The 15,906-nt window shown below is 37.6% G+C and overlaps 2 protein-coding genes across 2 annotated transcripts in view; one reads left to right on the forward strand and one right to left on the reverse strand.

Annotated features, from left to right (window-relative positions):
- LOC128518028 (CD276 antigen homolog) overlaps positions 1-15,906 on the forward strand; it is a 166,283-nt gene that overhangs the window by 58,233 nt on the left and 92,144 nt on the right. The gene's annotated exons all lie outside the window — the stretch shown is intronic.
- Positions 11,414-14,435, reverse strand: LOC128518034 (CD276 antigen homolog). The gene is made up of 3 exons (XM_053491162.1): positions 14,247-14,435; positions 12,530-12,602; positions 11,414-12,445 (listed from the first exon to the last, which is right to left on the reverse strand). The coding sequence occupies exons 2-3, from the start codon at positions 12,576-12,578 to the stop codon at positions 12,081-12,083; spliced, it is 414 nt and encodes a 137-aa protein (XP_053347137.1). The 5' UTR covers positions 12,579-12,602; positions 14,247-14,435; the 3' UTR covers positions 11,414-12,080.

Consider the following 15,906-nt stretch of genomic DNA (forward strand, 5'->3'; position numbering starts at 1 on the left):
TGTCCAATCACCTTTGCCTGATCCTAAAGTTCAGGAAACATGGTTGCTGCCCCTGCCCAGCATCATCATTCTACAAACTCTGTGAATAATTATCTGTGTGGAAAAAAATGTCTTCTGCCATTACGTTATGGCAGTTAATGACAACTTAAAGGGAAAAAATAAACAAATTTAAATAAACACTATAAATGTCTTTTTATTATTATTATTATTATTATTACTATTATTTTAAATTATTATTATTCATGATTTTAAAAAAATCAGTTTCATTAATCGGTTTGTTATTATTATTATTTTTTTTTACCACATCATCTATTTATGAAACCATGTTAACAATGCAAGAACTGCCTGTATATGAACATACCTGTTACGGTTGTAGTGGGGTTGCAGGCGGGGCATAAGCACAGAGGTTAAGACTTAGATGTTTTTAAAAATATAAAGAAAAACAAACAAAACTACACACAAAACCGGAAGCTTTGGAACAAGAACATGAAGCGTGGCAAAAGGCAGAAACAGAGTTTAAACCAACTAACAGAACAGACAACCAAACTGCACTAAGGCAGGCTATTTATAACCAAACTAATGAGCCACCTCCGTTCAGGTGAGTGCTCCCGTCACCTGACCGAAGTGCATCCTGGGAAATGAAGTCCAAAAGGTCATAACAAAAAACAGGAGTCCCTGGGCGCAAGGTGCCCTCCAGGGGTTAATACAATATACAATACAAACACAATACAAATTCATTTATATAGCACATTTAAAAACAACCAGTGTTGACCAAAGTGCTTTACAAAAGCAAAAATAAAAAGACAATACACATACAAGAGCATTTAAATAGTAATTTTGTAAATAATAAAAAAGTGAAATTTAAGTTAAGGAATATTGAATGCTTTAGAGAAAAGGTGAGTTTTCAAAGCAGATTTAAATACTGACTGGGTTTGAGCAGATCTAATATAAGTTTTTTTAAGTTAAGCCTTTATTCATCACACATACATTACTGCACAGTGAAATTCTTTATTCTGCGCATATTCCAGCTTCTTGTTAGGAGGCAGGGGTCAGAGCGTTCTTGTTTTCTTAACCAGACTATTGAAGACTTGGGTTTTTTGTCAGAGAAAGTTTTAAGCTTTTTCTAAGATGCATAATAATTTTATTCTTATTTTCCTATTCCTATTTCTATTCACTTTCTTTAAAGTTATTGAAATAATTTATTGGTTAATTTTTAGTTTTATTATACTTTATTTATTTATTCTTTTTATGATCAGAAGATTATAATGCATTTTTGGACTTAATAATTAGGGTCTAAGTACACCCTGATTAAGTACAGTTAGGGTCAATCTTATTAATTTTGTCAAAGCTTGATTGCATTAGATTATATTATTTTAAATATTGTTATTATTGCATAATTATATAATTATTTTGCCTTATTTAAAAGACTGATCATTAATATTTTCATTTATAAAATAATCCTATTCTTCTTAAATCATAATTTTATTATTAACCTATATGATTTTGAACATTTGACATTTGATAATTTACTGTACGTTCAAAAAGTTACAACCTTCATTGATAAATTTTAATTGTGTAGTATAATATAGAGTGTAGTAGGGGATAGTAAGAGATTTGATTATTAACTATTGATCCCTTTGTTTTTTAGCTTTAAAACATGAAGTCTGGCCGTCTGTGTCCAGAATAACGGAACTGAAAGTTATTTCTTTTAACTTTTCTTAAGCATCTCTGTTAGTCTTATTTTGGCAAAGAACTTTTTGGACTTTTCCATTACGTTCTGCCTGCTTTTAAGTTCCTTATTTCTTGCTCTCTGTATGTACGGGTTGTTCGTGGGTCACACTTTGCATACTTTTATGAGTAAATAGCTATAAAACAAAATAAAAAGAAGTAAATAATATTAGTATTATTATTTTTCCTAGTATTATAATCTTTACCTATTGCTTTGTTTCCTATCCCTGCCTTCTACCTGTATATTTCTCATTTTCCCAATTTGTCGTGCAGGCGCCTTCTTTTTTATTGTAGCGAGCAAATCATAGCCTCTTGAACCCGAGGCCTTCTGGGTATTTAGTACTTCACACTTGAATACAATTGTAGGCCAATAAAATGTTTCCACAGGGCCTCATCTGGTGTTAACTAATACACCACTGCACTCTCACTGTCTGTCTGTATTACACTGCTTCATCCACTCTGAATCTTTATACAATCAGTAACTTATGTTTATTATTGCACTGTATATTCCACTCATATTTATTCTGTATATATTGTATCATACACATGTACATATATGGATGTCTGTATCATGTTTATTTGAGCATGTTATCTTCTTGACATTTTATACTGTATATTACTATATACACCATAAACTTATTACTTACTGCACTTGTACATTAATCACTTATTAATCAAGTCATTTTAAAATCATCAGAAATAGATATTTAATTCTATTTGTAATAATAATTATATAAATTGTGAAAATCAGTGTTTAACTTGTAAATGTCTCCCTAATGATAACTGAACATTAGCATTAACACTGGACTAATCAGATCAGAAGGAGATTAGGGGGCGTGGTCTCTTATAAAAACAATTAGACCAGATTAAATATCAGTAAAAAGAACATTTCTGTAAAAAGATATAAGAGAAATAATCTTCTTTGTCTTTCGGCTGTTCCCTTTCAGGGGTCGCCACAGCGAATCATTTGCCTCCATCTAACCCTGCATCCTTTTCTCTCACACCAACTAACTTCATGTCCTCTTTCACTGCATCCATAAATCTCCTCTTTGGTCTTCCTCTAGACCTCCTGCCTGGCAGTTCCAACCTCAGCATCCTTCTACCGATATATTCACAATCTCTCCTCTGAACATGTCCAAACCACCTCAATCTGGCCTCTCTGACTTTATCTCCAAAACATCTAACGTGGGTTGTCCCTCTGATAAACTCATTCTTAATCCTATCCATCCTTGTCACTCCCAAAGAGAACCTCAACATCTTCAGCTCTGCTACCTCCAACTCTGCCTCCTGTCTTTTCTTCAGCGCCACTGTCTCTAAGCCGTAGAGCATCGCTGGTCTCACCACTGTCCTGTACACCTTTCCTTTCATTCTCGCTGATACTCTTTTATTGCACAACACACCTGACACTTTTCTCCACCCATTCCAACCTGCCTGTACCCGCCTCTTCACCTCCTTTGAACACTCTCCGTTGCTCTGGACCGTTGACCCTAAGTACTTAAAATCCTGCACCTTCTTTACCTCTGCTCCCTGTAGCCTCACCGATCCTCCTGGGTCCCTCTCATTTACACACATGTATTCCGTCTTGCTGCGGCTAACCTTCATTCCTCTGCATTCCAGAGCATACCTCCACCTCTCCAAATTTTCCTCCACCTGTTCCCTGCTCTCGCTACAGAGCACGATGTCATCTGCAAACATCATAGTCCATGGGGACTCCTGTCTTACCTCATCTGTCATCCTGTCCATCACCAGAGCAAACAAAAAGGGGCTTAGAGCCGATCCTTGATGCAGACCCACCTCCACCTTGAACTCTTCTGTTACACCTACAGCACATCTTACCACTGTCTTACAGCTCTCATACATGTCCTGCACCACTCTAACATACTTCTCTGCCACTCCAGACTTCCTCATACAATACCACAGCTCCTCTCTTGGCACCCTGTCATACGCTTTCTCTAAATCTAAAAAGACACAATGCAACTCCCTGTTACCTTCTCTATACTTCTCCGCCAGCATCCTCAAAGCAAATACTGCATCTGATGTACTCTTTCTAGGCATAAAACCATATTGCTGCTCACAAATGCTCACCTCTGCCCTTAACCTAGCTTCCACTACTCTTTCCCACAGCTTCATTGTCTGGCTCATTAGCTTTATACCTCTATAATTGCCACAGCTTTGCACATCTCCCTTGTTCTTAAAAATTGGCACCAATACACTTCTCCTCCATTCCTCTGGAATCCTCTCACTCTCCAAAATCTTGTTAAACAAACTTGTCAAAAACTCTACTGCCACCTCTCCTAAGCACTTCCATACCTCCACAGGTATGTCATCCGGACCAACAGCCTTTCCATCCTCTTCAACGCCCTTCTCACCTCACTTCTACCAATATTTGCTACTTCCTGTTCCACAACAGTCACCTCTTCTACTCTTTGTTCTCTTTCGTTTTCCTCATTCATCAACTCCTTAAAGTACTCCTTCCATCTTCCCATCACCCTCCTGGCGTCTGTCAGTACATTTCCATCTCTATCTTTAATCACTCTAACCTGCTGCACATCCTTCCCATCTCTATCTCTCTGCCTTGCCAACCTGTACAGATCCCCCTCTCCCTCCTTACTGTCTAGCCTAGCATACAAGTCCTCATATGCTGTTTGTTTGGCCTTTGCCACCTCTACCTTCACCTTACTCTGCATCTCCCTGTACTCCTGTCTACTCTCTTCAGTCCTCTCCGTGTCCCACTTCTTCTTAGCTAGCCTCTTTCCCTGTATACACTCCTGGACTTCCTCATTCCACCACCAAGTCTCCTTGTCCACTTTCCCCTTACCTGATGATACACCAAGTACCCTCCTACCTGTCTCCCTGATTACATTGGCTGTAGTTGTCCAGTCAACTGAAAGCACCTCCTGACCACCCATAGCCTGTCTCAACTTCTCCCTAAAGACTTCACAACATTCTTCCTTTCTCAGCTTCCACCACTTTGTCCGCTGCTCTGCCTTTGTCCTCTTCGCCCTTCTCACCACCAGGGTTATTTTACACACCACCAATCTGTGTTGTCTGGCTACACTCTCCCCTACCAACCCTTTGCAGTCACTGATCTCTTTCAGGTTACAACGTCGCCACAAGATGTAGTCGACCTGAGTGCTTCTGCCTCCACTCTTATATGTCACCCTATGTTCCGGCCTCTTCTGGAAGAAAGTATTTACTACTGCCATTCTACATTCCTGTCCTGAAGACCAAACCTGCCCATCACATTTTCATCACCTCTGTTCCTTTCCCCAACATGTCCATTGAAGTCTGCACCAATCACCACTCTTTCACCTCTGGGGATGCTCTGCATCACTTCATCTAACTCACTCCAGAATTTCTCCTTCTCTTCTAACTCACAGCCTACCTGTGGGGCATAACCACTAACAACATTGAACATTATCCCTTCAATGTCCAGCTTCAGACTCATCACCCTATCTGATACTCTCTTCACCCCTAGAACATTCCTTACAAACTCCTCTTTTAGGATAACTCCTACTCCATTTCTTTTCCTATCCACACCATGGTAAAACAATTTGAACCCTGATCCTAAGCTTCTAGCCTTGCTACCTTTCCACCTGGTCTCCTGGACACACAGTACATCCACCTTTCTTCTCTGCATCATATCAACTAACTCTCTTCCCTTCCCTGTCATGGTCCCAACATTCAAAGTCCCTACTATCACTCCTAAACTCTTGCCTTTTCTCTTCTCTCTCTGCTTTCGAACACGCCTTCCTCCTCTCCTTCTTCGACCAACAGTAGCCCAATTTCCACCAGCACCCTGTAGGTCAACAGCACCAGTGGCGGTCGTTGTTAACCCGGGCCACGACCGATCCGGTATGGGAATTATATTCTTGATTCGCATCGTTGATTTGGCAAATGTTTTACGTCGGATGCCCTTCCTGACACAACCCTCTGCATTTATCCAGACTTGGGACTGGCACAAGAAGACACTGGATTGCGCCCCCGGTGGTTGCATTTATAAGAGAAATAATAATAATTATAATAATAATAATTTCTGAACTTTATCAGCTCAGTATCAGACAGTAAATATTCCTTCATACTCAGTAATCAGTCTGAGAAACATTCTGCTTTTCCAATGTAAATTATTTGTCTGTTTTAAGATTTTACTCTCTCCCACCACTAGATGGCGCTCCATCCCTTTAGATCACACCTCTTTTTTGACATGTGACTCACACACCTCCTGCATGTGTAGTGTGAGTTCTGTCTGTTAACACTAGAAGCGCCGAGCAGCGGTCATTTGACCGCAAGGGGGTAAAAAAAAAAAAATACTTCACACTCGTTCAATTTCCAGGACCCTCCTTCCATGACTTTTCCTAGATCTGTGAGCTTAATCACCCTGTATGCTTAAATTTTCAAAATCGCACCAGTAAAAGCCAGTATAAAGCTATTTTGCTCTTATTTACGTGAAATCGCTGACAGCTGCGCGCAGGTTTCATTCCATATATGCAGTTTATTATTTATATATATATATATATATATATATATATATATATATATATATTTTTTTTTTTTTTATCCGTGAAATATTGACAATTCGCCATTCATTCTGGCGTTTTATAAGGAGATTTAGAGGATTTAGCTTTACTTTATTTTATAACGTTTCGAGAAAATTCCTTAGTTTGTTCATTCTGTTTAAAAATTTCTGTTGCAATTATCTCTAAAAAATGCAATGACCCATCCTGAGGATATAAAGCTTTATTAATGTGTTTGAATAAATCAGATCTACCACAGATTATATATATATATATATATATATATATATATATATATATATATATATATATAGAGCCAAATTCAGGCTTTTACTATAGTGGATTCCAAGGACTTGTAACTTAAAATGTAACGTTTAGCTTAGATTTGGTTTATATTGGTTTATAATCTTATAGTAGAAAACACGAGGTAAATTTGACTATATTCATTTACTTAGGTTAAATGAATTGTAAGCCTTTGAATGGTGCTAAAAAAAACTTGCAAAACATCAGAATACATTGGAGGGAACTTCTGGGGTGGTCAGTGATTGATGGCACGGTCGTTCGGAGGGGGTTGTGATCACACCTACAGTTCTTTTGTTTCTAGGCTGCCGGTCAAATATCTCTTCACTTGGAATGGAAGCACAAAATATAGGGGCAACATGCAAGGGATTTTAGCATCTCGACGCACAATATACTAAGCTGTGTATAAAGTAGACACTGTTTGTTTTTTCATTTTATAATCTTTCTCGTGTTTACCTTGTACTGTACAATGTATATTCATTTTTTAAAGAATTGCTGTAAATAAAACACATATGCAGTTGATTTACAAGAAACGTTTCTGTTTTTTGTGTGCACACTTAAGCGGAATCTGGACGAAACAATGCTGATAAGTTCAAGTTTAGATTAATATATAAACTGGTCCACTCCGTGACCGCTGAAATCCGACAGACGGTAATTGGATGTTTACCAAGGGCTCAGGAGAGGTGTGTGTGTGTGTGTGCGCGCGTGCGTGCGCTGCAGCCTGTCCCTTTTTTAGCGGATTTTTTCCGCTACTGCAGATCAGTTTAGCAACTTTATATCAACAATATATTTAATATATACATTTTAGGAATATATTAACATGTGCAGACATATATTTGAGGGTGCGCTGCCCCTCTTGCCCTGCGTAGAGCCGGCCTCGATTACTCACACACACACACACACATATTACACACACATATGAATTAGTTTCAGCTGAAACTCATGATCAATGGTGTTGGGGTACTTATGAAGTGATAATTAGTTTCAGCCAAATCATTAAAACTAACAATAGACTATGGCACTCTCTTGAGAGGGGATATGAAGGTGTTATTCATTTATTTATTCAATTCTACATATAAACAAACAAAATACAGCTATTTTTCCCAAAAAAGTGAAGTTGTTCAGCTGTTTAGTGTCACTATGTCATAACCAGTGAAACAACGTGTTTCAAAGTCTTTCCTCTCCGTGACCGCTGAAATCAGACACAACACCACGTTAGGCTACGTCTTGACTCATTTGCATACCGACGGTGATTGGATGTTTACCGAGGGCTCAGGGGAGGTGTGTGTGTGTGTGTGTGTCTGCTTGTACTGTTATAAAAATTCTACATATAAACAAACAAAATACAGCTTTTTTTCTCAGAGGTAAACGATAAAGTTGTTCAGCTGTTTAGTATCACTATACACTCAGTGTAGTTACCGAAATCTTTGATTTAGTTCTCATTGAGTGGCCACTTCCACATTTCACTCGCTTTTATTACATGAATCTTATGTGGGCATAAACAGTGAAACATTCCGCAGGTTTATAATACACCGCGGCCAAGTGAACCACGTTCCCGACGAACGAAATGAGGCATAGTCGTGGTGTTTGATTCGGTTATGACATAGCATAGTTTATTATCTGCTGTGGTAGATCTGATTTATTCAAACACATTATTGTTTTAGCGATAATTTCACGGAAGCGAGTTCAGAACTAAATCGCTGCTCCTGCTCCATCCAAGACGTTCAGAAGTTTCAAATAGAATGAAAAAACGAATAAATGTTCTCCATACGATATAAAATTAAGTAGAGCTTTTCTCGGTTGAATATGAAAAAAGATACCGCTGATTATCAACGCGAGAATGAATGGCGCATTGTCCAAGTGCAAGTTGATCTTGGAGCTAAACTATTTGCTTTGTGTGAAAGCGCCATCTAGCGATCATTGTGTGTCAGCAACAGCTTCCCATTCAAAACAATAGGCGGTCAAAAGACCGCTGAACCGCGCTTTTAGTAGGTGACACTGGCGCGGCGCTTCTAGTGTTAATCTGTCAATGCTTTTACTTCTCCTTATCTTAAACAGTCCTCTGTAGAGCCTGGGACAAACTCAACTTGGTGTGTGTGTGTGTGTGTGTGTGTGTGTGTGTGTGTGTGTGTGTGTGTGTTTAATTATAATGAAGTTGTGATTCTTGTTTTGATTTGTCCTTCACACACAGTCCTCAGCTCAGTCTTCATTCTGGAGTCACATTAGGACAGACATTATACAGTGGATTATATACAGTATAAAAGAGATAATATGAATGTAGCAGTAAAATTTCACTACAGTGTAGGGGTAAGACTATGTACTGTGATATATCTTGGACGACTAGGTGAATGACAAGATCTAGGTCTCCAACCCCTAGTACATTTAATTCCTGTACTTATGTTACTTAAGTATGTTTTTATCCGCCTTGCTGCGTGTGCTTTACCTTTTGTGAACACGACTGATGAGGATTGAACCTCTGGACCCAACATACACGGTAGCCCACAGAGTAAGAAGTCAAACCTTTCTACCTCTATCAGCCCACAAGACAGGAGGAATGCCCCTACTCCAAGATAACAGACTTTACAATTTATTATATAAAATGTAACAGTAATTTTAAAGGTGCAAAAGAAAACTCTAAAATGTCACTGAGCATAAAAATGAAAATGTTCAGTTTCAAACATTAAACTGTAATTAATAAATAAAACAAATTTCACTTAAATAACCTGACAGTTCCAGTCTCTTTGTAATTCCCACAACAGTTCAAAGCAAGGAACCAATTCTAACAAAAACTCAAACGATATAAGGTTAACCCAACAGTTCGAAGCCAATGTTTACATCTCACTTTGCAGATTTTTATATAATAACCAACATATAATAACCAACGGAACTGGGCTGGTGCTGAAATGTCCATATATGGCAGGGTAACTAATAGAAAACGTCTCTCAAAAACAAGAAAGAACAGTCCCCACAAAAAATCCAGCAAAAAGAGAAATCGCTGTCCAAGCGAATAATTCCACACAAGGACAGTTGCAGTCCAAAGCAAGTCCTCAAGTCCCAGTTCAGACAGTCTGTCCCAGAGTCCTCCCTTTGGAGACGACAAAAACAACAAAAAATATTTAGTCTTGAGACAAAAAAACTCTGTTACATGTCCAAAAGGTCCACCATAAAATCAATGGAGCAAAAGGAGAAAAATAAGTCCCTCAGCAAGGGCGTAAGACCCCAAAAACACCAGACCCGTTAGCAAAGAATCTACAATACCGTTCGCATCCACACGGCGGCAGCAACGAGTCAAAACAGCACGTGGAGAACTTTCTCGAAGCAACAGCTGCAAAAACAATCAGCCGTTCTGGAGTCCACTTCTCTTATTTAGTGTCAACTGTAATAGAGCACAAACTCACTCTTCAGAAAGAGACAAACACTCACTCAAACACTCTTTGGTGTTTTTGATCACACACACTGTTTACTGTATAAAACTTTTTCTATGTACAGGTACATGTAACCAGAAAACAGCATATACTGTAACTTTAAACTTACATTGTTTTGAGGCTGGACAATGGAATAAACTGTGTAGGTGCCAATAATATCAAACATTTATCTCTTAATTCTTTGACTATACTGCTGCTTTTTTGTTGGAAACTAGCAAAAACTGTGGAAACTCACTCCACTCCTTGTAAAGTTCAGTTTCACTTTTGCTTGACATTGTGTTCTTTCTTCATAATAAAAAAATAATATAAGAATAAATAACAAAATACAGTGGAACCTACAGCATATGAATTTAATCCGAGTTCTTAAGGTGAAAGTTCGTATTGTGAAATGCATTTTCCCAGAGGAAATAATGTACATACAGATAATCTGTTCCAGACACTGTAAGCAAGTACCAATATCACCAATTTCCAACATTATAATCATATTTTCCATGTAAAAATATTCAAAATATTTAGAAAAGACATGTAAACAATGTAAAATACAAAAATAAATGAATTTCTTACAAAATTTTAGTTCTTATGGTGAAACTTCCTTAAGGTGGGGCATTTGTATGCCAAGGTACAGTAACACAGTATAAAATGTAAATAACACTTTTATGTAAATAACAACTATTAAATAAATCTGTATTTAGATTTTTACAAAACTGAACTACAAAAGGACGTCACTGTGTGCATTAAACAGATTTATGTACATATATTACACTGATTTATGTACATTTATTATTTACAGTAGAGAATAAAACCCTGAGTTTATAAATAAAGTGTGTAGCTGGTTTGAGACAGTCTTTGCTTTAACCAGAAAAGAGAACTAGATATTTAGGTTTGTGAATTATTCATCACTGAATATTAGAATTTTTTTTCTTAATCAGAGACACAATTACACCACAGAGTAAGAAGACGAGAAAAATGAGGCTCAATGAGTGAAGACGGTTCCTTCCACCGTTATCTACAGAGACAGAAATTCATTGTTGTAAATAGTTCACTCTCAGTGACATGAAATTATAAATGTTATTATAGCTTTTAAACATAGTCTTATAACTTTTTAATGCAGAGATATCTAGATTTATAAGATTACAGTAACTATATAATAGATTATAGATAATATACACACACAAATTTATATACGTTTATATTTACATGTGAATTTTATTTTCTTATGGTTTATTTTAATATCACTCACATCATCACATAACAGTGTGTGACGTTTCCATCAGCCAGCTGTACAACACAACACACACTTCACTAAGGTTTAATATTCACTCACCTGAGGAACCTGAGCTGTTATCTGATCTCTCTTCTGTTTTTTCTTTGAAGGAAAAAATAATTAGATTAGCCTAGATTAGCATAAATTAGATTAGATTAGATTAGATTATTTGTCACATGCACCTTAGAGTGAAATTATTTTGCGCATATATCAGTTAGAAGGCTGGGGTCAGAGCGCAGGGTCAGTCAGGATACAGCGCCCCCTGGAGCGGATGAGGTTAAGGGCCGTGCTCAAGGGCTCAACAGCACCAACTTAACCCAGAGCCTTAACCATTTGAGCCACCAGGATACTGGCCACCACTGATCTGTAGAACATTTAATCAGACACTAAAATAAAGAACATCTGACTCTGAGTCTTTGTATAAATGTTCTGTATTTGCTGACCAGTCCAGTGTGTCCTCCAGCAGTAGGCCTACGCATTCATACAGCATGTCCTCCCCACCGTAACGTTAACTCCCTCAGAGGTGACCAGTAGTAGTGAGGACCTGGTCCTACGAAGGTCTATCATCATCTCCTTGGTCTTAGAGGTGTTCACCTGGAGATGATTAGACCTGCACCAGTTCACTAAACTCTCCACAACACTCCTATGTTCCCCTTCTGTCCATCCCTTATGTCTTATCTTAGCATGCTGCATATTAGCCTTATGTAACTTACACTTAAACCTTATAGTAGATGATATTTAAGAGTAATCTTAACTGAATATTCTAATACAATAGTTTCATTGCAATATTTTTACATGTAAATGAACTTTTCAGCTTTAATAGAGGGTGTGTGTTCTACTGACACTAACTCACTCACCATAGACTGAGAGATTAACACTGTTGATCGGGACTGTTCCTCTCCTAACACGGACAGATCTCTTGGTGTGTCTCACTGTCTGGTAGCTGGTGTAGACTCCTGTATCAGTAAATGTCAGATTGTGTAACACCAGTGAACAGTTCCCCTTACGCAGCTCCTCCACAGGAACGTCCACACGACCCTCATATCCCTCACCCTGATACGAGGCCACACCCACTCGCTCAAACACAGTCTCAGACATGATTTTCCATCTAATATACAGTCTGTCAGTGTCTACACTCGTCAGTTGACACGGCAGGACAGCTGTAGAACCCACTGGGCCAGATACACTGATCTCAGGTTCTGCAGAGAGGAGGTCTGAGACGGGAAATTATAATATAGATTAATCTGGACAGAGCAGTTATTTTCATTTATTTTATAAAAGATAGAAAGGTGACTCACCCACCCAGGCACTGATCCACACGGTGCAGATGCAGGAAAAGTTAGTCATGGTGCGTCAGTGTGTGTAGATTTACTACAACAAACAGAAGCAGATGTGGAAAATAAAGATATATTAAAATATACTCACTCACTCATCATCTATACTGTTTTATCCTGTATTCAGGGTCGCAGGGGGCCTGGAGCCCATCCCATGAGGCTTAAGGCACGAGGCGGGGTACACCCTGGACAGAGTGCCAATCTATCTAATTAGTCTAATCCTCAGATCTTTGGATTGTGGGAGAAAACCGGAGTACCCGGAGGGGGCCAAGCACACAGAGACGGGAATTGAACCCGGACCCTGGAGGTGCACGGCAAAAGTGACGACCAAATATATATACTAAATTTTTTTAAACATTCTACCACATACAGTCTATAGACACACACTCATGTTCTGAAACACACCACTGTAGCTCAGAAATGCTAAAAATGTAAAGAAAAGGAAATCTTTAAAAATTTAAATATATATTTAAAAAAAAAAAGCTCCCCCCCCCCGACACACACACACACACAAATACCTGATGTCATAACATATTTAGAGCTGTAAGTATGTAGGCATCACTTTTAATGTTTAATGTCATAACTGTTTAATGTGTCCCGCTCATTCTCATTAAAACATGAACAATAACCTGATAGGGCGGAGACTGTAAGCCACGCCTTCTCGTCCAACATCAGTGTCTGAACCTCACAAATGTGCTTCTGAAAGAACGGTCAAAAATTCCCATAAACACATTCCTGAACCTTGTGGAAAGCCTTCAGAGAAGAGGTGAAGCTGTTATATCTACAAAGGGGGCGGAGCCAACATCATAATAAACCCTATGGATTAAGAATTGGATTAAACTGACTGAATTAACCCATAAAATCATCCACACTGTTGGTCATATTCATCGTACAGGACAGCAGAAATGGCCACGCCCCCATGTTAATGTGAGGGGTTTACACACCATGCAGCGACTGCAGACAGTTTAAGTCTCAGGACTTTTCCTGGGGAATTTAAAAGGAGAATAAATACATTTTAAAACTAAGGTTAAACTCCCGATCATGTTATTGTATTATTTGGAATGTAAGACCATAAGGAGTTACCCTGTGTAGGATCTTTTAATCCAGTTAACTTTAACAGTATTAATGGTGTCTGCAAAGGATCAAATAAATCAAGGCCTCTCTGAGTTTTACAGTCGGAAAGCACATCTTTATTTTACAGTTTATCTGTTTTTTTCCCCAAACAAAATCCAGTGAACACTTATTGATTTCTTCGACAGTTTTTTCATTAATAAATAAACAGAGGGAGGGATAAAGAAAATGGGACAGTCCCCTTTGGATATGAGGACTCTACCAGCCATGTTCAAGTCACTGCTGTGTTTACAGAGAGAGATTCCTTATAGACAGATCAAACAGACATTCAAACTATTATTATATAAATATTATTTTAGAACCCTGTGATGATACAGTACCGTTTTCATGGCTCTAGTACCGCAGTAGAGGTTTAGTCCCGTTATACAGTATTACACCAGTGCAGTATGAAACCCAGTGTACCGCGATAAAGGAGACATGATGTCACACCCTACAGTCATATCTAATACTTTCTGTAAACACACATACACACACACACACACTCATTCACATAGCAGTTAGACCAACAGAAAAAAACCCTCTAAAACTAAACACACATGCAGGGTCCTACCTTTTTAGACGTTACAGTATGAGATGGTGATATTTTACAGTAAAGCCCCCCTGCACTACAGTACAATCTGCTTTAATAAAGTCCATTACAGTAAAGTCCAGCTCTGAGCTCTGATTTATTCTGATTTTCAGCCTGGAGTCTGTCATGGTGTTTCATTTCCACTCTGTGTGCAAAATCAGCTTTTACTTCTCCTCATTCCTCCACCCTTTCCCAAATATTAACACCCCCCCCCCCCTCCCCCCTGGCAGTGTGACGTGATGCCTGTAACAGGAAACCTGGTTAGTGTTAGAACTCAATAACTGCCTCGAGTAGGAAACAATAGTAAAGTTATGAGGATTTAATTATAGAACGTTTTCCTTCATTAAACAGAAAAAATATATAAAAAGATGGATCTTGTGACCTAAAACAAAAGTTCGTCTCGTTTAAAGTTAGATAGCATAAGTTTCGTATTTTTTGTGCATTATTAGAAATAAATGTAATTGAATAAAAAATAAATAAATATAAGACTTTATTTCTAGTTTATTTTGAATGTAAATTAATTATAAATAAAATGACAGTAAAAACAGTAATATTATATTAACACTATAAGCTGAATATAAAAGATAAAGCGAGCAGCTGCACAAAGTATCCATAAGAATGTTTGTGTAATGAGTGTATACTAGATTTTTTTATTCTTTCTTTTTGTTTTAAAGGTATTTTCATAAAATAAAATAAAATAAATACAATAATTCATGTAAATCATCACGGCTGCCCAAGAAGTGTCAGGAACATAAAACTTTGTGAAGTGTAATAAAACACTAAACCCAGAATGATTTAAAGATCTCTTATTGTGTAGATGAAGTAAGTGACCTCACAACACTGAAGGTGAGATCTTACAGACAGAAATCTGCTCAATACATGGTGCACTGATCACTGATATTTAAGAGCGTGATGAAAGAAGAAGTGAACTATAACATTATTATCTGTGTGTTGTTGTAAAGTGCTTGAGATCATTAACTGGAACAATGAGGAGTTGTGATTTGGAGAAGTTTCTCTGAGCAGCTGAGTCAGGCCCTGGTGAAGCCTCAGATAGAGAGGAGAAAGTCACTTCCTACTTCTAACCAGAAAACACCAGTACAGGGAGATCTAAAGGCAGACGGAACCCCCGCTCATTTCACCAGGAGGAAATAATACATACTGTCTCTGTCTGTGTCTGTGTGTGTCTGTGTCTGTTACTCACATGTGAACTGATTAGTATACTTTTTAGAATTATTCTTTTCTCACTCTAACACATCTGTACTCTTTATTGAAAAACTGACACATAATAATATAATATCATTAGCAAATTATTTATTAAATCAAATAAATATGCATATATTTGCATACATCATGATTATTAAACACTTTTTTTTATAATAACTGAATTTACATCAATTGTCACTTGTATAAAAATTGCAGGTCCAGTTTGTTAAAAAAAGACGTAGAAAAATACAAACATTTTACTATAATGAGATAAAATATCAAGTATATAAAAATAACTAAATACAAAAAAATAAAACTCAATGCTTTTTTTTTTTTTTTTTTTTAAACAAAATGTCCATAAAGTCAGTGTGAACAGAACAGGGGTTAAACTGTTCATTCTAATTTCTCTTTAACTCACTTTAGTTCTCTTTCCCACCAC

This window comes from Clarias gariepinus, chromosome 2 (genome assembly GCF_024256425.1).
Source record: "Clarias gariepinus isolate MV-2021 ecotype Netherlands chromosome 2, CGAR_prim_01v2, whole genome shotgun sequence".
In the NCBI taxonomy this organism is placed as follows: domain Eukaryota; kingdom Metazoa; phylum Chordata; class Actinopteri; order Siluriformes; family Clariidae; genus Clarias; species Clarias gariepinus.

What these genes read in the sequence shown, in the direction of transcription:
- LOC128518034 (XM_053491162.1), bottom strand. Translation starts at nt 12,578, where the DNA reads ATGACTAACTTTTCCTGCATCTGCACCGTGTGGATCAGTGCCTGGGTG. An exon ending in GTGGATCAGTGCCTGGGTGG is followed by an intron (nt 12,446 to 12,529) that starts GTGAGTCACCTT and finishes TTCCCGTCTCAG; the next exon opens with ACCTCCTCTCTGCAGAACCT.